The sequence below is a fragment of the Ursus arctos genome, unplaced genomic scaffold, assembly GCF_023065955.2.
Source record: "Ursus arctos isolate Adak ecotype North America unplaced genomic scaffold, UrsArc2.0 scaffold_19, whole genome shotgun sequence".
NCBI lineage: Eukaryota > Metazoa > Chordata > Mammalia > Carnivora > Ursidae > Ursus > Ursus arctos.
This window is the reverse complement of record NW_026622863.1, coordinates 43,805,053-43,829,345: the sequence shown is the minus strand read 5'-3', so window position 1 is coordinate 43,829,345 and position 24,293 is coordinate 43,805,053. Positions and strand designations below refer to the sequence as shown.

General features: G+C 50.6%; 1 protein-coding gene across 1 annotated transcript in view; it reads right to left on the bottom strand.

Moving 5' to 3' along the window:
• Positions 1 to 24,293, bottom strand: part of RYR1 (ryanodine receptor 1) — a 108,369-nt gene that overhangs the window by 65,896 nt on the left and 18,180 nt on the right. The window contains exons 19-38 of the mRNA XM_048223677.2: positions 23,827 to 24,019; positions 22,620 to 22,836; positions 21,226 to 21,330; positions 20,924 to 21,027; positions 20,453 to 20,536; positions 19,322 to 19,629; positions 18,288 to 18,490; positions 16,931 to 17,105; positions 16,552 to 16,760; positions 13,100 to 13,494; positions 12,012 to 12,144; positions 10,980 to 11,140; positions 10,362 to 10,527; positions 8,433 to 8,519; positions 8,046 to 8,272; positions 6,199 to 6,811; positions 4,427 to 4,690; positions 3,904 to 4,104; positions 3,462 to 3,573; positions 1,871 to 2,017 (exon numbers count right to left, since the gene is read on the bottom strand). Of these exons, the coding sequence (XP_048079634.1) occupies positions 1,871 to 2,017; positions 3,462 to 3,573; positions 3,904 to 4,104; positions 4,427 to 4,690; positions 6,199 to 6,811; positions 8,046 to 8,272; positions 8,433 to 8,519; positions 10,362 to 10,527; positions 10,980 to 11,140; positions 12,012 to 12,144; positions 13,100 to 13,494; positions 16,552 to 16,760; positions 16,931 to 17,105; positions 18,288 to 18,490; positions 19,322 to 19,629; positions 20,453 to 20,536; positions 20,924 to 21,027; positions 21,226 to 21,330; positions 22,620 to 22,836; positions 23,827 to 24,019 (4,104 nt within the window). The remainder of the gene's footprint in view (positions 1 to 1,870; positions 2,018 to 3,461; positions 3,574 to 3,903; positions 4,105 to 4,426; positions 4,691 to 6,198; positions 6,812 to 8,045; positions 8,273 to 8,432; positions 8,520 to 10,361; positions 10,528 to 10,979; positions 11,141 to 12,011; positions 12,145 to 13,099; positions 13,495 to 16,551; positions 16,761 to 16,930; positions 17,106 to 18,287; positions 18,491 to 19,321; positions 19,630 to 20,452; positions 20,537 to 20,923; positions 21,028 to 21,225; positions 21,331 to 22,619; positions 22,837 to 23,826; positions 24,020 to 24,293) is intronic.

Below are 24,293 nucleotides of genomic sequence, written 5' to 3'. Positions count from 1 at the left end.
TGCTGCCAGGTTGGGGGCGCCTGGGTGGCTCAGCCGTTAAGCGTCTGCCTTCGGCTCAGGTCATGATCCCAGTGTCCTGGGATCGAGCCCCGCATAGGCTCCCTGCTCGGCGGGAAGACTGCTTCTCCCTCTCACACTCTCCTTGCTTGTGTTCCCTCTCTCACTCTTTTTATCAAATAAATCAATAAAATCTTTTTTTTTAGATTTTATTGATTTATTTGAAAGAGATAGAGACAGCCAGCGAGAGAGGGAACACAAGCAGGGGGAGTGGGAGAGGAAGAAGCAGGCTCATAGCGGAGGAGCCTGATGTGGGGCTCAATCCCATAACTCCGGGATCACGCCCTGAGCCGAAGGCAGACGCCCAACTGCTGTGCCACCCAGGCGCCCCAATAAAATCTTTAAAAAAAAAAAAAGAAGAACACTGCCAAGTTGGGGCCTTGAGCCAGAACAATGCAGAAAGGGCCCCTCTTTCCAGAGGGCTTCTCGGTTACTAACCGCCCCTACCCTCCACCTGCCAGGAGTGGGCAGATCCTGGAAGATTTTTTTTTTTATTGCCCTAAGAGCCTCCCTGTCCTCTTCACCCTAAGGTGAAGGGCCCCCTAAAAGTTTCAAGAGGAAAAAGAAATTGTATCACTTCAAAATACCAGAGTACATTATAAGCACCTTTGGAATATATAATGTACTTTTGAAATCATAATTCCACTTGTTCTGTAAAAATACTGTTGAATTTTCATCAAGAGAGACAACAGACACAAAGAAAACTTGTGGACTTTGGTATCATTTGGAAATGATGTCAAAATGAACTGTTTTCTTTTCCCTGGACATCTCCCTGGGACTCATCTCTCCTACATCCAGCGTCCATTTCTCTCTCTCTATCTCTTTCTCTTCCAACCCTGCTCTTTCCCAGGATTTCTGGGAGAAAAGACAGATGTCTTATGTGTCTCAGGATTAAGAGAAATCTCCATGCACTGGCACTGAATGATGGTGTCAATTCATGACCTTCCAGTGCTACACAATCTGGCCCTGTCCCTTTGACCTCATCTCCTGCCCCTCTTCCCTGGCTCACTCTGCTCCAGCCACACTGGCCTTTAAACAACACCAAGCATATTCCTGCCTCAGGGCCTTTGCACTGGTTATTCCCTTTGTACCAATCATCTTCTCCAGATCTTTGTACACCTCACTCCCCCACTCTGACCCCTCCATCTTTATCTCTCTCTCTCCTATCACTCAGCTTTACTTTTCTCCTTAGCACCCATGGCCACCTGACATTCTGGTATATGTATGTATATACATCTGTTATAATATTCTCAACTCCTGGAGGGTAGAGATTTTGACTCTATCCCGCTACAGTATTCCCCAGCCCTGCCAATAGTGCCTGGCCCAGAGCTGGCCCAATAACAGCTTCTTGAATGTTGTAGAATAAACCCTGTACCAACGTCAGGGACTCTGTCTTTGTTGGATGGAGCTAAAATATATTTTGCATAATGGCCTATTGGCCCAACATTTATCATAATTGCTTTTCTAATCCCTCATCATAGTAATCATTTCACCAGAAAAAGAAGAGAAAAACAAGAAACAGCCATGAGGTCATGGAAGACATGGTGGTACAGGAGCTGCCACCATCGCAGGGTGGCATGTATTTCTCTGCTCTGGCAGGCCGTATGTCTTGCTGGTCCAACACACAAACTGTGCAGCTCCCACACTTGGACCTACACTTTCAGCATGTCTGTTCTCTCACCGCCACCCCCAACTCCTCCTCTCTCATTAGTCTACCCTTCCCTTGCCCGACTCCTCATGGCCTGTCTTGGACCTAGAGGCTCCCCAAATGCCACCCCATCCCTGTCCCCTCCCTGATGGCCCCAGTCCTCACGGGGTTTGCTCTCCTCAGCAGGTGGTTCCTCCTCAGGTTTCTCCTCCTTCTTCTTCACCAGCCGTACTTTCTCCAACAGGCTCATCAGGCGGCTGCCCAGGGTGGCCTCTTCCTCTGGTTCCTCCTCCTCCCCCTCCAGCTGAATTCCTGGAGGTGGTCAAAGGGAGAGGGTGTCATTCATCTGTGTGCTTATTCATCTACTCAGTCATTCACTTCTTCACTCACTGGTTCATTCGTTACTCCTTCAGGTGTGCATTCTTAGGTTTTTCATTTATTTCTCCATATGTTCATATGTTTGTTCACTTATTCATTCTTTGAAGCCTTTTAAACATCTTTCAAACTAACTCTTGTAAATAGGTCCAAAGAACTAAAGGAAACCATGTTGAAAGTATTAAAGTATGATGACAATGACTCCTCAAATACAGAATATTAATAAAGAGGTAGATCATATAAAAACAACCATATAGAAATTCTGGGGCTGAAAAATACAGTAACTGAAATTTTAAAATCACTAGAGGGGTACAACAGCATATTTGAGCTGGCGGGAGAAAGAATCAGTGAACTTGAAGGTAGGACAATACAGGTTATCCAGTCTGAAGAGCAAAAAAGAATGAAGAGCCTCAGAGCCTGTGGGACACCATGAAGTATATAAATATATGCATAATGGGAATCCCAGAAAGTGAGATGAGAAATGGCAGGGAAAATACTTAGAGAAATAATAGCCCCCAAATCCCAAATTTGATGCAAAATATTAATCTACATATCCAAGAATCTTTTTTTTTTTTTAAAGATTTTATTTATTTGACAGAGATAGAGACAGCCAGCGAGAGAGGGAACACAAGCAGGGGGAGCGGGAGAGGAAGAAGCAGGCTCATAGCTGAAGAGCCTGATGTGGGGCTCGATCCCAGAACGCCGGGATCATGCCCTGAGCCGAAGGCAGGCGCTTAACCGCTGTGCCACCCAGGCGCCCCTACATATCCAAGAATCTTAACAAACTCCAAGTAGGATAAAATCAGAGGGTGCCACACCGGATACATCATACCCAACTGTTTCAAAGCCAAGGCAAATGGAAAACTTGAAAGTCAGCCAGAGAAAAACCACTCATCACATATAAAAGAATCTTAGTAAGATTATTAACTGACTTACTATTAGAAAAAATGGAGGTTATCCATTCATCCCTCTAGGCACCCAACCATCTCTCCATTCAATTTTCAATTATCCATCCATCCATCCATCCATCCATCCATATCCTTGTCCTTAACCATCCATCACCCAGCCATCTCTTCACCCATTTCTTTACTCATTCATCTATCCATCAATTTACACACTCATCATCCACTTGCTTATAGCCATCCATCCATGTATAATCCACTCAAATACCCACACAAACATATCCTTTCACTCATCCTCTATCTGTTCACTTATATGTCTGTTCATTCATTCATTCATTCATTCATTCATGTATTCATTCATTCAACCAAAAGTTACACTGCACCAATACTGTACATATTTAAAATCAGGAAATCTTAGGGAAACTTTGGGAGAGGTCTCAAGAGAAAGTTTGGGAGATGGATTCTCTGATCTCTCTTACCACAGTGTGCCAGCAAGTCTTCATGAAATTCGAGCAAATCCTGTCGGACCTCTTCAGGGAGAGGACAATCTTCCTCATCCTCACCATCTTTGAACTGCAGTAGCATGTTTATCTGGAGGAAGGTCAAAAGTTAGAATGAGGGTCAGAGGCCCAAGAGCAGAAACTCTGAGGTCAAAGATCAAAGATCGAATTGTGAGTCCCTGTTTAAGGTCATGAGCTGGTGAAGACTATCTGAGAGACTAGAGGTTTGAAAGGAGTCAGTGTCAGTTTGAAAGGACTAAGAGGTCAGACTGGTTCAGAGGGAAGTAGAAGAATAAGAGATAATTATATCAATAGGCTCAGAGGTCAAGCATGAGTTTAAAGGTTTAGTACCATCAGTAGGGGGACAGGTTAAAGTTGGGGTTTAGACAGTAATGACAGCTGGGGTCAAGGGTCAGAGTACCTGCTCCTGGGGTGGGGAGCGGAATTCGCGAGTACGTCGGGCAGTCTCAGCTGCAGACATGGTGAAGGCTTTTATGAGGAGGCCATAGCGGTCCCTCTGGTTGGCCTGGAGTTTGTCCACGTAGCGCTCTGCAAAGGCTGCTAGGGATTCCACACGGTGCTGCAGCTCTTGGTCACAGAAATACTCCAGCAGGTGGCACATCTGTGGGAGGACAGCCATGCAGTAGGAATGATGGTGATGAGACCATCCTTGAAACTTTTCTGGCTTCCTCTCCCCCCTCCATGGCCCCGCCCTATCTGCCACCATCGTTTCCTGCCTGGATCCTTAAGCCAGCCTTCTCCATGGTCTTATCCCTTCAATCCACCTGCCACATGGCAACCAGAGAGATCATTCGAAGCTAGCAGCATCCAATCATCTGTGGCACTTCCACAGCTCCCCACTTCCTCGGGACAAAGTCCAGACTTCTGCCCCACCAGACCCTGTGTCTCCCAGCCCAGCTGGAGAACAGGAAGAATCAGCCCACCTGTAACTTCACAGACTCCGGCAACTTCATCTGGAGCAGCCCTTCCTCCAAGCCTTCTTCTTTTTCCCCTTCTGCTGTCTCCTCTTCCTCTTTTTCCTCATCTTCTTTCTCCTGTGCCTCTTCCTCCTCATCCTCCTCCTTCTCCTCTTCATCTTCCTCTTCTTCTTCCTCCTCTTCCTCTTCCTCTTCTTCCTCAGTGAATACTTCAGGTTCAATCATCTTCAAGATCTGTTTCACATCTTCATCGGCAAAGATGCCCATCACCTACAGGACAAAGCCTGGGTCCTTCACTGTGGCCTGCAAGACCTCCAAATCAAGTCCCAGCCTCATTCCCCAGACATGCTTCTCCTGCACATGCCAGCTTCATTCCTGCATGGGCTACATATGATTTCTCCTACACAAAGAAATGGCACTCCCCTGCCCTGTTGTCCATCCTCCTTAAGATCTCCCCAGATCCACACCCTGTGTCCCACCTAACTTGGCCCAGACTGCATAGCCAAACATGAGCACCTCTCCCTTCACTAATAAATGTCCTTTCTCCTAAACTTGAGCATATGTGACTCTGGAATAGGACATACACTTACTGATGGCATGACCTCATAGCTCCCAGTATATGCTAGTTCTCAGTAAACATAATGAAGATGCTAACAGATGGAGGGAAAGCAGGTAGATGAAAGGGAAAGACGGTGGGGAAAGAGAGATGGATAATGGGGGGAGGACTGGTTGGCTGAATTAATAGATGGAATAGTAGAGGTTTGAAGGGAGAGAAACTGATGGACAGATAATGGATGGAGAGGTGAAGGTAAAGGTGGAGGAAGAGATGGGTGGATGGATGACAGGATATATAATGTATGGACAGGTGGGTAAGTGGATGGATGATTTGACAGGTGCATGAGTATGTAAATAAGTGGATGGTAAATAGACAAATGGGTAAATAGCCAGGGTGGGCGGTGAGATGTTTGGATGATGGATGGGTGGATAGGTTTGCAAATGAAAATTTGGTTGGATGGATATATGGATGAGACATTAGATGAGTATGTGAATGAAAAGATACATGAAGAAGGGATAAAGGATGAAGAATGGGTGGATGGTGGGTGGATGAATGGGTGTAGACGGTTGGATGGATTTGTGGTAGGTGGATGGGTGTATATACATATGGATTGAGAGATGCATTGGTGGACAGACAGGTAGGTGGAAGATGAAGGAACAGATGAATCTGTAGATGGGTGGATGGATGTGTGGATGAATGTATTCACAGCTGGAAGGATGATGATAATTGGATTATGAAAGGAAAGACAGATTAATAAATAAATGGCTAGGTGGATAAATGAATAGATGGAAAGGTGGATATACTGATGTATGAGTAAATGGAAGGGCGAGTGGACAACCAGACTGAAAGTAGGGTAGATGGATCCATGGATGGATGGGTATGTGGGCAGAGAATGGAAGGATAAATAAATGGACTTGTGGCTGGGAAGATGGCGGCATGTTTGAATGAATAGATGGGTGCAGGATGGACGGATAGATGAATGATGGTTGTTTGGATGGATGAATGGAAAGAAGGGAGAAAAAATTAATAAACAGATTAAGAGATGACAGATGAATGGATGGGAGGAAAAGTGAATGAAAGATGAGTAGATAATAGAAGGGTAAACTGAAAGGTAGAGGACGGAGAGGTGAATGGGTGGCTGGATGCATATATGAGAGGGGGGTCGATGGATGATTTGGAATGTGGAAGAATGGGACAAAGGGAAGCAGGAGGAAACCCTTACCAGCAGGGTGGACACGAGCTTGAGCACGGGCACAAACTGGAACTCCACAGAGCCCCCGACGGGGTCACGTGCGTGCTGCCCACCATCTCGCACGGCCTCTCCCAGCATTCTCAGTGCTTTATCCCGCAGGGCCTCCAGGGGGATGCTGGGGCTGAGGCGGGCCGGAGCCTCCGCCACGCCAGCAGCCGGCAGGGCAGCCACGAAACAGGGAGGTGAGAAATGGTGTGGAGGCCGCAGCGAGGTGGTGACGCCAACGCCAGGTAGGCCGTGGCGGCGGGAGCCATTTTCCGCGCTTTTTCCGGTCGGGAAGAGAGTGATGGCGCGGGTCTCCTCCGTGAGGGGCACGATGTACTCGGAGAGCATGGAGCGGCGGCTGCGGCAGGCGCTTTCGAGGTGTATGCTGATGAGGAGGTCGTAGTAGCCGGCCCGCAACGGGCCGGGCAGGTGCGCGTCCTCCAGCGCGTGCAGCAGCTGCGCCTGGTCCACGTGGCTGCACAGAGCATGCGCCACGCGGTTGTTGCCCAGCGCGCACACGGCGCAGTAGAGGCGGAGGGTGTGAGAGTGGAACCGCTGCAGGTCCAGGCGCTCCGACAGCTCCAGAATGTCCATGCATCTGCGGTGGAGATGGGCCACGGACAGGGACAGACCACAGACAGGCAAAGAGATGCTAAGGTGAGTGTCGGCACCCCCAGCAGGGAATCCCCGTATCCTGCTGGGTCAAGGTTCTTTGAGGTCTGCAGAGATGGGTCTAGGAGTCTTTTAATAGTTCTGGAAGTCCCCAGTGGTCTGGGGGCTCCTTGTGATATAGCTGGGATCCCTGGGGGATGGTCTGGTACTCTGGGGTATCTGAGAGTCCATGGAGATCTGGTGACACTGAGATATGTCTGGGATCCCCAAATTGGGACTGAACCTCCCTCTGGCAGGCCTGAGTAACCTGGCTATGTTTGAAGACGACTAGAATGTATACCCCACCAGGGCAGGACATTTCTGCCTTTGGGTTTTGTTGTTGTTGTTGTTGTTGTTGTTGCTGTATTTCCAGCACCTAAACAGGACTTAGCACATAGTAAGTGCTCAATAAATACTTGTTAGATAGATGATAGATATATTGATTGATTGATTGATTAAGTGAGTGAGTGTATCTGAGACTCCCGGGGATGGGTCTGAGTCCCCTTGGGCAAGTCTGAGACCCCTGACTTATACGTGAGCATTGCTAGAATGTCCATTCCCATGGACTTGTTTCCAGCCCACAGTGCTGCTGGTCACACAGGAAGAGCTCAGAGCTATCTGTTGAATAAAGGAAAGATGAAGCAATTCAGAGCCTCCTGGGGTGTCTGGGATTGAAGTGTGTTCACAGTATCTAAGAACATTCCTGCCATACATGTGAACACATTTCTACCCTGCATGTGTCTGGGTCCCCTGGACTAGGTTTGAGATCTCCATGAGATACATCCAAAGTCTCCCTGGGTGTGACCAAGACACTCTGGGGTGCATTCGGGCCTCTCTGAGTAATGCCCATGTCCTTCTGAGGTGCACTTGAGGCTCCTGGAGTTCGTGTGGCTCCTCAGTGTGGATCTGGGCTCCTTGAGACAGGCTTAGAGCCCTGTGGGGTAGGTTTGAGGTCCCTGGAGGTGAGTCTGTGGTCCACTAAGATGGGTGGGGCTGGAGTCCCCTGGAGTCTTATTTGGGGATGCCCGAGCTGAGTCAGGGTTCCCTGAGGTAGATCTGGGGCCTAGTGGGGTGTTGGCTGGAGTCCTGGGGTACTGGTGGAGGGGGGCACTGAGAGGGTTTCAGACCCCAGAGGACTTGCAATACCCATCCCACCCCCGTGAGCCTGGGCCGGCCCTGACCGGTTCTCCTCAGGAATGTGCAAAGCCATCATGGTCAGCGGCTCCTGGCACTGCACCGCCCAGCCGAGCCGCTCGCCCGCACGTCGCGTTTCCACCTGCAGGAAGTGGTTGGGCATACGGCTCCACGAGATGGGCATCAGCATCTGCACCTCTAGCCGAGGTGGGCACTGCGGGGCCGGGTTCTTGCGCTCACTCAGAAACATGGCGGCGGACAGCGGCATGATGTTCTAGGGGCACAGAGGTGTGCACGGGTCAGGATTCCCAGCCCTCTCTGTCCTGCCAGTCTGCTTCCAGGGAAACCTCCTGGATTGCCCCACTTTTCAGCCACTCTGCCAGCCTGATCTCCCGTACCTACTGCCTCAGCCTGCCCCATGGCTGCACTCTTACCTTCTGTTTCCCCAACTCAAACTGGATGACGTTCTGGTGGGTGGGCAGGACAAAGACGGCAGGAAACAGCTTCGTGTTGGGCTCCACCTGGCAAGGAAGAAGAGGCCAGGGTGAGGAAGTGGGTGAACTGGAGGTGATTTTGACTCTGGATCCTGAACTCTGGGGTTGATTGCCCCAGCCTGATCCTGCTTTTGTCTACAGATCCAAACTCAGGCTCTGAAAGTGCCCCAGTGACCCTGAGGTTGCTCGTGGGCTACACTGCCTCTGATCCAGACTCCCAGACTTCTCCAGCTCCCCAGGAGCAACGTTATCTTCCGGGTCATAGTGCATTTCATGCCCTTCACCTGGAATACCATTTCTGTTTCTCTCCCAAGACTCATTCGTCAAAACCCAGGAAGGTCTTCTGACTGCACTTTCCCTCCAGCCCTTTTAATCTCTGCAGTGGAACCCACCCAGCCTCTATCACCACAAACACCATCATCTGTGAAGCAGTCTTGCCAAACCTGAATCTAATCGCACCTGTGGACCCATCTGCCAGTTGACAGAAAATACAGGGAACAGAGGAAAATGTTAAAACACCACCACGGGGATGCATCAGCCAGAGACAGACTGAGAAGCCAGGCCAGCACTCTTTAGATGGTGGTAGACACCAATCGCCCCCAGGGTTAAATTTCGGATTCTCACTGGGCAGGTCTAGGGGGATGCCTGAAATTCCTTATTTCTTTTTTTTAATTTTTATTTTACTTATTTATTTGACAGAGAGAGAGGCAGTGACAGAGGGAACACAAGAGGGGGAGTGAAAGAGGGAGAAGCAGGCTTCCCACTGAGTGGGGAGCCCGATGCGGGGCTCAATCCCAGAATGCTGAGATCATGACCTGAGCCGAAGGCAGCCACGTAATGACTGAGCCACCCAGGCACCCCTGAAATTCCTTATTTCTAACGAGCCCCCAGGTGATCCAGATCTGCTGATTCAGGGACCACACTGTGAGAAGCAAAGCTTTCCAGGACAGACAGCCTGGTTTCTTCAACAAACACATTGCAGAGAAGAGAGAGATGGAAGGGAAATAGATATATGAGAGACTCGAGGGGCATAGCAACCAACTAAAATATATGACTTTATTTGGATTCCAATTCAAAGGAACAAACGGGGAAAAGACATTTTTGAGACAACCAGAGAAATGTGAACATGGACTGGATAGGTGATTAATTAGGAATTCTTAGGGTTTTTTTTTTTTTTCAGATACGAGTGGTATAGTGGTTATGCTTTTGAAAAGAATCCTTAGTTTTGTAGAGACACATACTGAAAAGAGATGAAACCATATGATATTTGGGGTCTCCTTCAAAATCATCCAGTGGGTGTGGAAGTGAAGGTGGTGTGAAGGGTAAAGATGAGACAAGATACCTGCGAGTGGGTAACAGCCGAAGCTGGAGAGTGGGGACATGGAGGTCCAGTACACTATTCTATTTTTGCATATTTTTTAACTTCTCCATTTAAAATAAAATTTTATAAAATCCAAGGTAGATGAATTAGTGGATAAATATGTGATAAAGCCAGTGTGGGTGGGAGGTTCTTGGTAGTGGGTATATGTGTGTTTACGGTACGAGACCTTTGATTTTGTTGTATGTTTGAAATCTTTCATAATAAAAAGTTAAAAATGATTCATTCTAGGGCGTACCCTGATTGGTGAGAAGTTGGCAATTGGTGTCACCCGGCCCAAGAGGGACTGTGGACCCCTCTCTAAGGTCAAGGCAGTGCTCTGTCTCCTCCTTCCTGGGTGTCAATTCAGTGGACGGTTGACTAAGTGGTCTCCCAGGGACTTCCCGATCTGGCCTTCCCTGGGGTCTGTCCTCAGAGGGGGACTGGAAGGATCTTCCCAGCATACTGGGACATGAGGACACTATTGCTAAGTTGCTGAGGGCTGGGCTCACCTGGAAAAAGGTGTTGCTCTCTTTGCCATTGGCGGTAAAGGTCATCAAGCCAGTGGCCAAGTCCACCAGGCAGCCAATGACAAGGTCTGTGTGGCTGATCCGACCCTGATGCCCAGAGCTCACGAAGTCCCCGCCCCACACCATGTAGCAGTTGCTGCATTTGAGGCTGGAGGAAACAGGAGTGGTCAGTGCATGGCTCCTCAACGGAGGTGCTCTGGACCCTGGACACTTCCTTCCCCAAACTCCCAGAATACCATGACCTCAGAGCTCCATCCCCAGACCCGCACCATCTGCAGACCTGAGTCCCGAAACCCCAAGCCCCTCAGAGTGAGTGTTCTTAGAAGTTGGCTGGGGGTTCTAGGAGGAAGAGAGGGAAGGGGAGCAGGAAGAGAGAACAGAGACAGGAGGTTATGTAAAAAGTAGAGTGTGAGATGAAAGAAGAGAAAATGGAAAAGACCAAACAGAAACAGAAGAGGAGGAAAAACCCAGAGGAGGAAAGTAAACAGGGAGAGAAGAAGAGAAGAAGAGGGGGAGGGAAGCTGCTGGGGCAAGCCTGGGGAGAGCCAGGTGCCCAGCGGTGACCTCTCACCTCCCACAGTTCCCACCCCTCCCTGGTACCTGCTATGGACGTTGCCTTGTTCGTCCCCCATGGTCACAGTCACTGCCCGGACCTTGCTGAGGTCAAAGTTCATGTCGTGCTGATGGTAGTCAGGGGTGACCCAGCCCACCCACACACAGCTGGGCTCCTGGCCAGCGAAGACCCTCACGGAGTAATAGTACTGGAGAGGCAAAGGGGAACCAATGGTCAGTCCAGAAGTTTAGTGACACAGGGCTTCCATGGGACTCTAAGTTGGTCTCTCTAGATTCACAGTGTCCTCTGGGAGTTCAACAAAAAATTACTGGATTTGAGACCCCCCTTCCGGGTCTATGTCCCTCTATTTCTGTGTCTACTGATATATTTTTAGATTCGGGAATCCTCTGGGACTATTTGTGATACCCCAGAATTTGGGTTCCTCTCCAAATTACAATGTTATCAACAAGTTATAGTTAACAAATGGTTCACAAATTAATTTACTTAACTTTTATAATCACCATCAAGTGGGTACAATTTGTTTTAATGATGGGAAACCATTTTAATGATGGGAAACCATAAAACTTCCATAAAGGAGAAGGCATAGAGCAGTGAAGTGGTTGACCTTCTTGGCACCGAGGTAGCCCATAGTCTTAACCACAAGGCTATCTGTATCAGAAAACATTCCAGATCTGGGAAATCCCTAAACTCCACTAGGGTATTGTGAATGTTGGTTCCCAGGAATATACTAGAATAGCTATTAAATTTGAGGGTATTGAGTTTATATGGGTGAACCCAAATATTGAGGTCCCAAGTCTATACTGATATATCCTCTGGATTCTGGGATCCCTGGGAATTTTATCAGTGTAACTTATAGCTTCATTGTGTTCCTGCAATTTTTAGGCCCCCTAGCTGTATGGATTTAGGGGTTCAAAGGACTAAATTAGCGTGTGCTCTATTTTGTGGTCTTCAGTGTATATTGGGGTGTCCCCAGGTAAGGGCAATTACTAGGGATTGCAGCATGAAATCTGGAAATCTGAGGGGTCTCTGAGGGAAAATTGAGGGCTCCAGGTTCCCACCGTGGTGGTATTGAGGATGATCTCAGGGTCATCACGGTTGTCAGCGGGCACCACCTCTCGAGGGAGTCGGGGCAGAGTGGGAGTGGCTGGTGGTTGGGTCATCATGGCGGCCTTCTTGGCCTTGAATAAAAACCTGGTGATGGGGAGGAGAGGCTACTGTGAGAACCAGCTCTCAAGCTCAGCCCCCCAGCCCTCTCCACCACAACATTCATGACCCTCACATCCCATTTCTAATACCCAAGCCCCCGCCTCTAGAGGGATAAAATTGCCAACTGTGTCAGCATGATCCATTCTGGAGAAGCTGTGCTCTGTGCTTGCAGATGCCCAAATTTAAAGGTGCCTCTGGGGACATGGAGGTTCCCTTTGGGGCATACTGTGGTCCCCCTAAGTCAGCATTTCTCATATGGGTGCTAGAGGCGTTTGGGAAAGGATAATCCTTCATTGTGTGGTACTGTCTTGTGCACTGAAGGCCTGTAGAATTCCTGGAGTCCCCCACTAGCAGTACCACTGTCCCACAAACTGTGATAACCGAAGTCATCCATTATTTCCAAACATCTGCCAAGAGACACAGAACTCCATCCCACTGAAAACCACTGTGATAGTAGGGAAAGCACATTTAGTTTCAAGTCAGGTTTAGGGCCTTTTGAGGGTCTCCTTTGAAGTTAACTTTTGGGGGGACACACTTGAGACACAGAAATTTAGAATCCCAATTTCTAAATCTTCTAAATCCCAATTTAGAAGACCAGCAGTGTTCACTGGGATACTTTGGGGGTACAGTCAACCCTCCCAGGACACTTGAGTATCTGTCCGCGTTAGTGTCCATGGATAATAAAGTCCATTGGGTGAAATGCTTTGGGACCTACTAGGTACCCCAAGGATAGTGGAGTTCTCCATAGATATAGGGGGTACCCCAATTTTACATTCTCAGAAAAATGAGAGCATCCCAGGAGATAAGGGGGCTCACTTGAGGCATGCTAAGCTCCCTCAGTATTCTGACTCCACTTAACATACATGGGGCTGCTGTGGGACACAATGGGCTTTCTCACGTTACTGAAGTCGGGCCCACCCCGGCCCCACCCTCGACTCACCCTCTCTTCTTGTTCTTCTCTGTGGTGGCATCCTTCTCGTTCTCCACCCTGACAGGCTGGGCCTCCACCCCAGCCTGGGCATTGCCCCCGGGCGCCCCCTCCTTGGCATTTCCTTCTTTGCCCCCCTCAGGCTCGCCCCAGCGCCCCGCTGAGCGCCGCAGGTTTTCGTAGTCAGGGTCGGGTTCCGCCGCCCGGGCTTCATCCTCGGCGGGGGGCTGCAGGCCGGGGGGCGCCAGGGGGGTGGCCCCTGCGGTGCACCGAAAATGCTGGTGAAACTGGACTGGAAGGCTCAGCCGGAGAAAGATCATCTCCACAAGACTGTTCTGGGAGCCCCAGGTGCGGTGGCTCAGGCGCAGGCAGGGCGGCGTGTCCACGGTGCCATCCACGCGGGTCACCTAAGGGCAAGCAGGAAGACTGAGCTGGGCAGGCAGGCTAGGCCATTGGTCCTAAACCCAGTACACACGGAGCCACCAGGAGGCCTTGGAACACCTGTGTGAGAATTAGCCAAAGACTCACTCCTCTGAGCGGATGGGCTCCCTGGGGGACACACAGCTTGGCTGTAGGGTGCGCTCAGCCCTCTGCCGAGCTCTGTCTGGGCACCTCGTACAGTGGCAGCCCTGGCTGCCTGGGGAACGTTCCAAACCGACCTATACACAGGCCTCACTCCAGACTGTCATCCAATCCACAAAAAATTCCTGAGACCCTACTATGTACCAGGCACCATTCCCCAATGCTGGGAACACATCAACGAACAGAACAAAGGCCCTGCCCTCCTGGTCTCTTGGGGAGACTCTTGGGGAGAGCAGGCCAGAAGGGCCAGAGTTTCGTAAAGGCCCCCCAGATGAATTTTTGCTAAACTTCCTGTATATGGAAATATTCAGGAAAGTGCACGTGTCATAATGCGTAACATGATGAGGTTTTAGAGTGACCCCACCTGTGTGCCCAGAGCCCAGATGGAGACACAGAACTTGACTAAGCCCCACCCACCCACCCAGGAGCCCCCTTGGTGTCCATTTAGTCACCACCCTCTCAAAGCCAGTGAGGGAGTCTGATGAGGGAAATGTCCTGACCTGGCCTAAACAAGAGGCAGGAGCTGACAGAGGACAGGTGCCTGACCTGTGCGCTCCAAAAACAGACTCTCAGAGGCTTTCTCGAGACTCCATGAACAAGTGGAGTGGCTCCCTTTCCTTCCTGTCCCATCTTCAAAGACCAAATGCCAAGTCCTCTGTGCTCCCTGCCAGCCAATGAATTCACCTCGAAACTCTGGCCAAGATTTGCTGTTCCCAGACTGTCTGTGGGGTCTTTTTCTCTGTTCTCCCCCCACTCTTATAAACCCTGTTTTGCTCTGCTCCTTCACAACAGTCTACCAACAGTCTCCCTCCCATGATCTGGGTGCAGAGTAACGAAACATCTGAGATATTCTTTCGCAGTAACACCCTCCTGATTTAACACATCACAGATTCACTCTGCCTGTTCTTGAACTGTCTACGAATGGGAAACCACAGGATGTGCTCTTTTGTGTCTGGCTCCTTTCCCTCGGCATTACGCCTGTGAGACTCGTCCACGTGGTGGCATGTAGGTCAGTGTGCTCGTTCTCACGGCTGTCTAGCGCTCCGGTCCCTGGGTTGAGAACACATCTGGCAGTAACAGGAATGAGGAAGTTCAACATCTGCTCCAGCAGCCTCTCCAGCCCCTGGCACCTCTGGTCTTTCTGCCTCCGCGGTCACCCCTATAATCCACTCTCAATGGGACCTTTCCAAAACTCAGATCTAAACTGGACTTTCCCCTGCTTAAAACGCATCCATTCTCACCTCGTCTTAAAATCCCTCCCCACAAATTACTTTGTAATTACAAAGAGAAAAATAGTAATTTGTGGTAGAGAAACCTGGCAGACTCCACCTTAATCAAACAGTCCGAATTAAAGTAATTGGTAATAAGACATAATGACACTATGTGCCTCCTGATATCCTGCATTAAGCAGGACACAATGTCCTTGTCTTCCTGCTGAATATGTGTCACCTATACCTAATCATGGGGAGACATTCAACAAACCAAAATGAGAGATAATCTGCAAAACAACTGGTCTGTACTCTTCAAAAATGTTACTGGCATGAAAGACAAAGACAGACTCAGGAACATTTGACATTAAAGAATAAAGAGACATGGGGCGCCTGGGTGGCTCAGTCAGGTTAAGCATCCAACTCTTGGTTTCTGCTCAGGTCATGATCTCAGGGTTGTGAGATCAAGCCCCGGGTGGGGCTCCACGCTCAGTGTGGAGTCTGCTTGTCCCTCTCCTTCCCCCTCTGTCCTGGCCCCCATTGCTCATGTTCTCTCTCTCTTTGTCTTTCTCTCTCAAATAAGTAAGTAAATAAACAATAAAAAAAAAGAATAAAAAGACATAACAACTAAATGCAATATATAATCCTGGATTGGATCCTGGACCAGAAAAATAAAAAGACACATTATCGCCACAATTAATACAATCTGAATATGAATTACGAATTAGGTAATAGTATGCATTAGTGTCAAATTTCCTGATTTTCATGACCGATTTTCATAACTGCAGTTCTGTAAGAGTACAGCCTGTTCTGAAGAAATGCACATTGAAATATTTAGGGATAAAGAAGCACGATGGGGGCACCTGGCTGGCTCGGTCGGTAGAGCATGTGATTGTTGATCTTGGGGGTCATGAGTTTGAGCCCCATGCTGGGCATCGAGCTTACATAAAAATAAAAAACAAAAAGAGGCATGATGTCTCCAACTTATTCAAATGATTCAGAAGTGGGGGGGGGATTATTGTGAGGAAATCTGAACAATGCCGTGGATGGGAAAACTGAGGCTCAGGAGGAGACAGTCACATGTCCAAGGCTACACTGCAGATAAGAAGCCAACCCAGGTCTGGCTGATTCTAAAGTACCCGCTGAAGCTCAGCCATGTGGGATTCAGGTTCCTCCCAGGTTGAGAAAAGAACTATCACTTTGGTCTACGTGATTATGGTCAGTCTGATGCTAAGCTTAACCTTGGTAAAGAAAAGACACTAGAACCTAAAAACTAGGATACTCAGATTAATGAAAAGCTGCTAAAAAAATGAAAAAAAATATGTATATACAGATAGCAATTAGTAAGGATGGTGCCAAAATGTACTCAGAGATTTATATTTCTTTAAACCTTGCTGTAAGATGAGATGTTATAAAGACTGGAAATTTCCATCAGGGTCACTTAACCCAGCTCCTCTTTTTTCCCTTCCCCCACTTAATAGGCAAGGCACCTGGAGGTCAGACAAGTTGTGGTTCTCTAGTTATACCCTACAAGGCAGCCCCAGGAGCCCACTGACCTGACATCCCCTTCTACACGGTTAACACAGAAGGAAAGGAGAAATTTGGGGAAGAGAACTGTGGGAAGAATGAGGTTTGAAGGCAGATCAGAGGGTACTGAGTGGGGTCAGTCCTCACCTCATAGTGGGGGTGCTCAAGGGGCACGGCCTCAAATTGGGGAAGGCTTTTGCTGAACCAGGTGGTGACTGGGCGCTGCATGTTGATGGCGAATGGCTCAAAGCCTTCCTGGAGGCCACAGATGGCAAAGAACCGCAGGGAGCTCACGTCCTGGCCCAGGTTCAGGTGACCCACCTGGCCAGGTCCCAAGCTGCAGACAGGCAGGAAGCCTGGTGGGAGAGGACGGAGGGGCAGGGGTGAGGACAGGTGGGCAGGGCAGGGGCAGGAGGGGAGGAGGTACCGTGGAAGGAAGGGACGGAAAAGCAGGAGGCTGGGGACGCAGTGTAGGGTCAGGTGAGAGGACAGAAAACCAGAAAGGGGCCATGAGGCCAGCCCTCACCATCCCCAATCTCGATTTCCCGGAAGGCTGTCTCAGAGCCCGAATCAGACATGAGGACCTCGCCATTGAGGGTGAAGATAATGGTGTTCTCTGTGAGGTCGATCATGCAGCCCACGACATCACCCGGCTGCCACGGACGCCCAAATGGTTCACTGCCCAAGTGCCAGCGCTGGCCCTGTGAGGAGGCGAGGGGAAGATGCGGCATGGGAGAGACACACAGAGAAACAGAAACATATAGAAGCAAGGAGAGATGTGTAAAGATACATATGCAAGAGATCAAGTTTAGGGCATGCGGGACAGAAGAGGGGTCACCCCCACAGGGCCCCCATCTTTTCCCACATTTGTATCCACGGTCCTTAGAAGGTAAGGGACAGGCTTTTATGCTCTCCCTTCCCACTGATCTCCACATCCCATCTCTTCAGCCTGAGCTCTCTACTGTTTCCATGGCTGGGGCTGGGGTTATGCAGACCACCAGCGTTGTAGTGGGGAGTTGGGGGCAGCTGCAAGTGACAGTGATGGAAAGGAAAAACGAGCCTGCCAATGTCCCCTCTCCAGATTCATATAGATCCATACACCCCCAGAATAGATCAATGGGTAATGGGACAGATGGATGGGAAGCAGGTATATGGCTGGATGGAAGAATGAAATGAAAGGTGAGTCTACATGGGTTGATACTGGGAAGGAAGAAAGTATAGACAAAGACAGATGGATGAGTGGGTAGGTGGAAGGATGGGCAGGTGGATGGGTGGATAAATGGACGAACTGATAGATTCACGCATTAAAGGATTAAATAAATGAATTCACAAATTGATTAAATAAGTGAATGGCTGAACTAACAAATAAATGAATAAACAGATGGAAATGTGGATGGTTAAATGATTATCTGGACCGATGAGTAGATGGATGGATAGTTGGATTTGTGGGTAGATGAATGGATGATGGATAGCTATATGCATGGACAAGGGCACTTGGGTGGCTAAGGGGGTTAAGCATCTGCCTTTGGCTCAGGTCATGATCTCAGGGTCCTGGGATCGAGCCCCATGCTGGGCTCCCGGCTCAGCAGGGAGTCTGCTTGTCACTCTCCCTCCCCCTGCTTATGCTCTCTCTCTCTCAAATAACTAACTAAATAAATCTTTATTAAAAAAAGATATATGCATGGACCGGGAGGGTGGGACAGATGGATGGATGGATGGATGGATGGATGGATGGATGGATGGATGGATGGATGGATGAATAAGTGGTAAGGCAGATGCAGGGATGAGTGGACAATGGGGCACAGACAGAGGTGGGGCTGGAGTGTATGAGCTGTGGGAGGGACCACAGGACCTGGCAGAGTGGAGCCCCAGGAGGTACCCACGCGGTGCCCATTGAAGACATAGGCCAGCTCATCAGCTCCCAGCTCCACGTCAGGCCGCAGGTCGGGCCTCGCCCAGCCCACTCGCATCTCACCCGTGGTGACTGCTTCGAACTCAAAGTACCAGCGTCCGCTCTGCACCACATAGGATTTCTCTGCCCGGAAGATGCGCACCCGGTCCCAGCGAGACTGGCTCTCCACCAGACCTGCAAATGGGGCCAGGCAGAGTCAGGGGCTGGGTGGGGAGTGGATCCCAAGACACTGAGAAGTTGGTGGGAGACACCAGAGAAGTCAAGAGCCTTGGGGGACTGAGGGAAAAGGGATAATTTCTTGGTATTACAGGAGAAGACCTGGGGACTCTCAAGCTAGTCAAAGAGGTGGGAAGGACCTACTAAGTGAGACAGCCCCCCGCCCCATCTCTTTAGCAGTCAGAGCCCTCAGAGAAGAGATGCTGACAGAGACAGAAAGTCAGGTCAGGCACCATCATGGTCTAGGGTTAAGGGTCAAGATTAGGGTTGATGTTTAGATTCAAGGGTTGAGAAAAGGATCAGGGAGAGAGTGTCAGAGTCAGGCTCAGAGAGAGGACAAAATTGGGGCTGGGGCCAGGGGTAGAGAAACTGAAGGTTGGGGACCACAGCTAGGGCACCTGATCAAAGCTGGAATTAGAAGTCAGTGATAGGTCAGGGGTCAGGTTAGGGGTAGGGGTTAGAGGCTCTGAGTTCTTGGCTGGGTGGCTCCATTTTGTAGCCATAAAGGTCAACAGTTAGACGTCATAGCTGGGGGCCGGGATTGGAGTTGGGGATCAGGGCTAGTGCTCACTGGGCTCCTGATCTGGCAGGGCTCAAGTATGATCAAGGTCAGTGGTCAAGATTGGGCTCCGGGTCGGGGTCAGAGTAAGGGTCAGGGTTGGGGGAGAAAGGCTCGGTGTTGTAGATGTAGCCCATTCAGGGGCCAAATGGGGTCAGAAGTCAGGGGTCAGGCAGCGGGGCCCACATCAGCGCAGGAGTTAGCGTAAGGGGCCCAAGGTCTGCACTCACTGGGCTCCTGGTCAGGCGGCTCGATGTTGTAGCCGTAGCCCAGCAGCGTGCGCACGGCCTGGCAGAGGCTGTCCCGGTTGCTCCGTTTGGTGGCCTCATCCAGCAGGCGGTAGGGCACAAGGCGAGGGTTGCGGCGTGCTGGGATGTCCTGCACGGCACTGTAGCTCCAGCCCTGGGCCACGCGGTCTCGTGCCCACACATTGTGCCCATTCTCCGCCAGCCGGTCCACCAGCGTCATCTGCGCCGGTGTCAGCCGCACGTGGCTCAGGTCTAGCGGTGCCGGCTTATACCCATTGCTCATCATGTACCTGTGCACGTGGCAGAGCTTGGTGAGAGGAGACCCCTCACCCCCGCCTCTGGGCCCCGAGCAACAGAATCCCTGACTTCTGACCCTTGCTCCCAGGGTCTTGTGATCCTGAGCTCTGAGTTTTGGGATTTCTGACCTACGATCTCAGACATTGGGTTCTATGACTCCCCTGAATGAGCTTTGAGATACTTGGCCTCTTAACGCAGGATCCTGTGACCCTAGCAAGGGCTTTTGCTTCACTGACCTCTGGCCTCTCTGACCCCTGCGATGTGATTTTGGGAGCCTCATCTTCAACCCTGGGACTCTGACCTCTCATCTCTAACTCTGAGTTTTCCTACCTCTGACCTCAGAGCTCTGTCACTTCAAATTCCTGGGTTTGGAGTCCTTGACCTCTGAACCCTGGCCTCTATCCTCAGGACCTCTGATCTCTCACCTATAATTTTAGTGTCCCTTACTCACGACTCCCAAGAACTTCTCATCTCTTTCCATTGACCCCCCCGCCCCACCTCTGACTTGAAGATATTACCTCTGTTCCCTCATTTTCCCTGATTCCATGGCACACCCTGACCTTGGGTCCCAATTCACACCCCCTGTCCCTCTGGAAGTCCCACCTCTGCAATCCTGACACCTCCCCAGGACACTCACCACTGACTCCAGAGCCCTGACCCTTGACCCCTGGTCCTATGACCTTTACCCTAACCTGTAATTCCTTTTTCTCTGACCTCAGCCTCCCTACAAGACCCCCTCAACCGCCCAGCCCTCACCATGTCATCCCCAGCCTCCTACTCTATCCCCCAGACAGGACCCGGGCCACCCACACTCACGTCTTGGGGAGTTTGGTCTTCTTCAGGTTGTCTTCCGCCTTCTCATCCGCCATGCCCACGTGGCAGCCCAGCGCCAGCAGAGTCCTAGGGTGCGGGGGACAGGGTCACCCCACACAGCCTCCTGGCCCCTGGAGTCCTCTCCCTGAGCCTGGCTCCCCTCCTTCCCCAGTCCCTGCTGGCCCTCCGCATCTCTTGCTCTGGCTTTCTGGGTGTCTGTCCCCATCTCTCTGCCTTGGTCTCTGTCTCTCTGACTGCTGTCTCTCCCCGTTCCCTTGTCTCCATATCTCTTCGCCTGTGTCCACCTTTTCCTGTCCACTTCTTCCCCCGATTCCACGTCTCTCTCTTTCTCTTACTGACCAGCTCTCTTTATGCCTCTGTTACTCTTTCTTGCCTTCTTCAGTCTCTGCTTCACGATCCCTCCTCCTCACCAGCAGCCAGGCCCAGGCCCCTGCTCCCCAGTACCGCCCTCACTTGAGTGTCTCCCCCGACATCTGCAGGTTGTAATTCCTCTCGGGCTCTGGTAGGCTGTGGAAGTCCACAAGACATGGGTGCAGCCTCTTGTTGTCATCCCGAACCTGGAGAAACCCCAGTGTCAATTCCTCAGGGTCCCCGTCCCTCTCCCCCACATGCCCAGACTGCAACCCCTGACCTCCTGCCCTTAGTTCTACCACAGGAAACCCAAGAGTCCCTTCCCCCCACCATGGGACCCTCCCTGCTCACTCCCCCAACAGCCAGGCTAGCCTGACGTCCTCATGCTGCAGGCAGCCCCTCACCGGGCCGTAGGTCCAGCCCTGCTCAATGCGAGTCAGTGCCCAGAGTTCGTGGATGTTCTCTGCCAGCTTCTCCCGAATACGCTCCAGATGGGGAGGCAGGACAATCTAGGGGGAGGGGAGGGAACGTTTGTGAGGTCCCTGTGTTCCTTCCAGCCTGCACCATGACCCCTCTTCCCAAGGACAGTCCCCCAGACCTTTTCTGGGATTCTGAGCCCTGCTCCTCATCACCTGACCCTGACCCTAGGGTTGACACCCAGCTGAGTAAGGACTTAGAATCACAGAATTAAGGAATTATCTGGGAGTGGGACTATCTCCCCCTGTGGACTGGTTGCTCCATGAGGACAGGACCTGGGGCTGCCTCAGTCTCCACCACTTTCCCAGCCCTGCCCAGCCCAGAGCGAGGCCCAGAGGAGATGCCCCGGAAGTGGTTGCTGAAAGAATGGATGAGTCTCTTTCCTTCTTTGTATAATGAGGATCCGAACACTACTGACCTCATAAGGATTCAGTGATATAACCTAGATAAACTACTAAATCTTACATAGTTTATGTAAATGCCTGGCACACAGTAGGTGACTAATAAATATTGATGTCATTAGTGTTCTTCAGACAAGAGATAATGATGGTTTGGACCAGGGCGGGCCATGGGGAGGAGAGGAGGTGAGGAGGGATGTATGGGAGGCCAAGTGGACAGTCCATGAGGCTGACAAGCTGGGGGAGTGGGAGGGAGACATCCAGAAGGAGGCCCTCGGTCTGGCCTGGCTACAGGGGGGATGGAGTACTATTGACTCAGGACTGTGCTAAGCACTTCACAGACAGTAATTCATCTAACTTTCAGGACCATGCTACCAGGTAGGCTCTACTGTTATCCCCCTTTCCTCACAGATGACCAAACTGAGGCCCAGAGGAAGAGGAGGGAGGCCACATACCTATGGTAACACACTGAAAATCAGACCCTCACGGTCAGGCTCTTGAACACGACTTCCGTGGCCTCTGATAGGGACATGTCTGGGTAGGATGGTGGGGAGCTCAGGTTGGGACAAGAGGCGTGGGAAGATCCAGATGCAAGAGATGACAATAAACTAGTGGAAAAGATCTCAAGCTTCACAATCAGCACCTGGGCTCAAGTCAGCTCTGTGGCTTGCACGGGTTGGTTACCTCTCAGGGCTTCCTTCCCTCAGCTGTAAATCGAGGGCAATAATAGTCCTCTCTGTAGGGGGCTACACTGAGGATTCCTGGAAACTGGGATTCTACTTTAAGAGAGTTCTTTGCCTCCACTCTTCCTCAGTTTCCCCATCTGTTAAACAACAAGGTTCCCAACTTCCAGCACAGTTCCCCACCTCCTTGACTCCTAAGAGGGCCTGCCTCACAGGAAATTCTTGTGGGGCATGCAGTACCTGGACCGTGTCCACAGGGCAGGGCACAAAGTCGGTGTGTGAGAGGCAGCGGCTGGGGCCCACCAGGTGGGGCCCCCGAGGCCCCTCCCGCCGATACTCCTTGATGGGCTCCAGATGAAGTCGCTCTCGAGGGAGCACAGCCTCGTGGCATGGGGCATAGCCAGGTGGAGGCAGGAACTTGAATTCACCATGGCGACCACCAAGCAGGAACCGCACCCTGAGTGGGAGAGAGAGGTCACTGGTGGGGCAGATTACAGGGAGAATCTGTGCTCAGTGGGGGTAAGGGAGCAATCCTGGGATCGATGGAAAGTTCTGGGAAAGATCACTGGGCATAGAGTCATGGAAGTCATTTAGGGTCAAAAAGGAAAGTATAACGTCAAAGAGAATGTCTGAGGCCAATGAGAATCATCGGAGAATCAAAAAAGGAAAGTGTGGGGTCATTGGGGAGTTAATGCAGGGTCATGGGAAGGTCCCCTGGAAGAGACCCTGGCTCAACAGAGTATTGGGGGATATTGGGAAGTATTGGGGAGAACAAAAAGGTCATTTGGAAATCACTGAAAATCTGAAGTAATGGTGAGATAACTGTAATCACCATTGGGGAGCCCTTCACAGAGCTTGGGATCATCGGGAAAAGAATGAGTTATTGAGGTCTTTGAAATAATTGGGATCATTGAGGGATAAATGTCACTGTGGGATTACGGAGTGACTGGAAGATAACTGGGAGATGCTGGGTCACTGAGAAATTGTTAAAAGCATGGAGTTGTTGGGAGAGTCCAAGATCACTGGGAGGTCACTGGGAGGATCTGGGGTCACAGGAAGACAGATGTCAGATTCTGGAGTCATTTGGCGGTCATTGAAATGGCATAGAGTCATTGGGAGAGCCTGACATCATTTGGGAATTAACTGGGAGAGTCTGGAGCTATTAGGTCATTGTGCAATTTTGGGGGGGACACTTGAAGGTCACTGGAATGATATGGGGTCGTGAAGAAGCTGAGGTCATTGGAAGGGTCTGGGTCATTGGGAGAACACTAAAGTGTCTGGGACCATGTAGCGGTCACTGGGACCTTCACATAGGGATCTGATCAGTCAGTCCTGAGGGTAGGCTACCAGATCCTGGCTTTCTAGGAGGCCATGTTATGACTAGGGAAGCTGTCTTGGAACAGTCCCAGGTCTGGGGCTTGGCAAGCGGGCAACGGTAAGTTCTCACTTGACACCAGCCGAGAAGCTGACGACAGGGAAGAAGAGCCCATCCAAGTTGAAGGCCTCAAAGACGCCCTGCACAGGACAGCCATTGATGCGGAAGGAGATGGATGGCACACTGAGGTCCAGGCAGCAGCTGACCACGTCCTCCGGGGCCAGGAGGTGCTGCCCTGGGGAAGTCACCAGGCGTGCCACGTGTCCTGCACCAGGGCACCAGGGTCAGAAGTCAGAGGTCTCAAGATCTCATTGGTCAGAGACCAATGGTCTCAAGAGACAAGAAGCAGATATTAAAGGATCCTATGGGATCTAGATCCTGGCAACCCTAAGGTCAAATGTTCCCATGGAGGGCCCAGGAGCTCTGAGATTAGCGGGGAGGTCAAGGTTCCCCTGAGGTTAGGATCCTGAGACCTGTGGGGTCAGAGATTAAAATCCTGGAGTTAGAATTCTGGAACCTTTGGGGTCATAAGTCAAAGA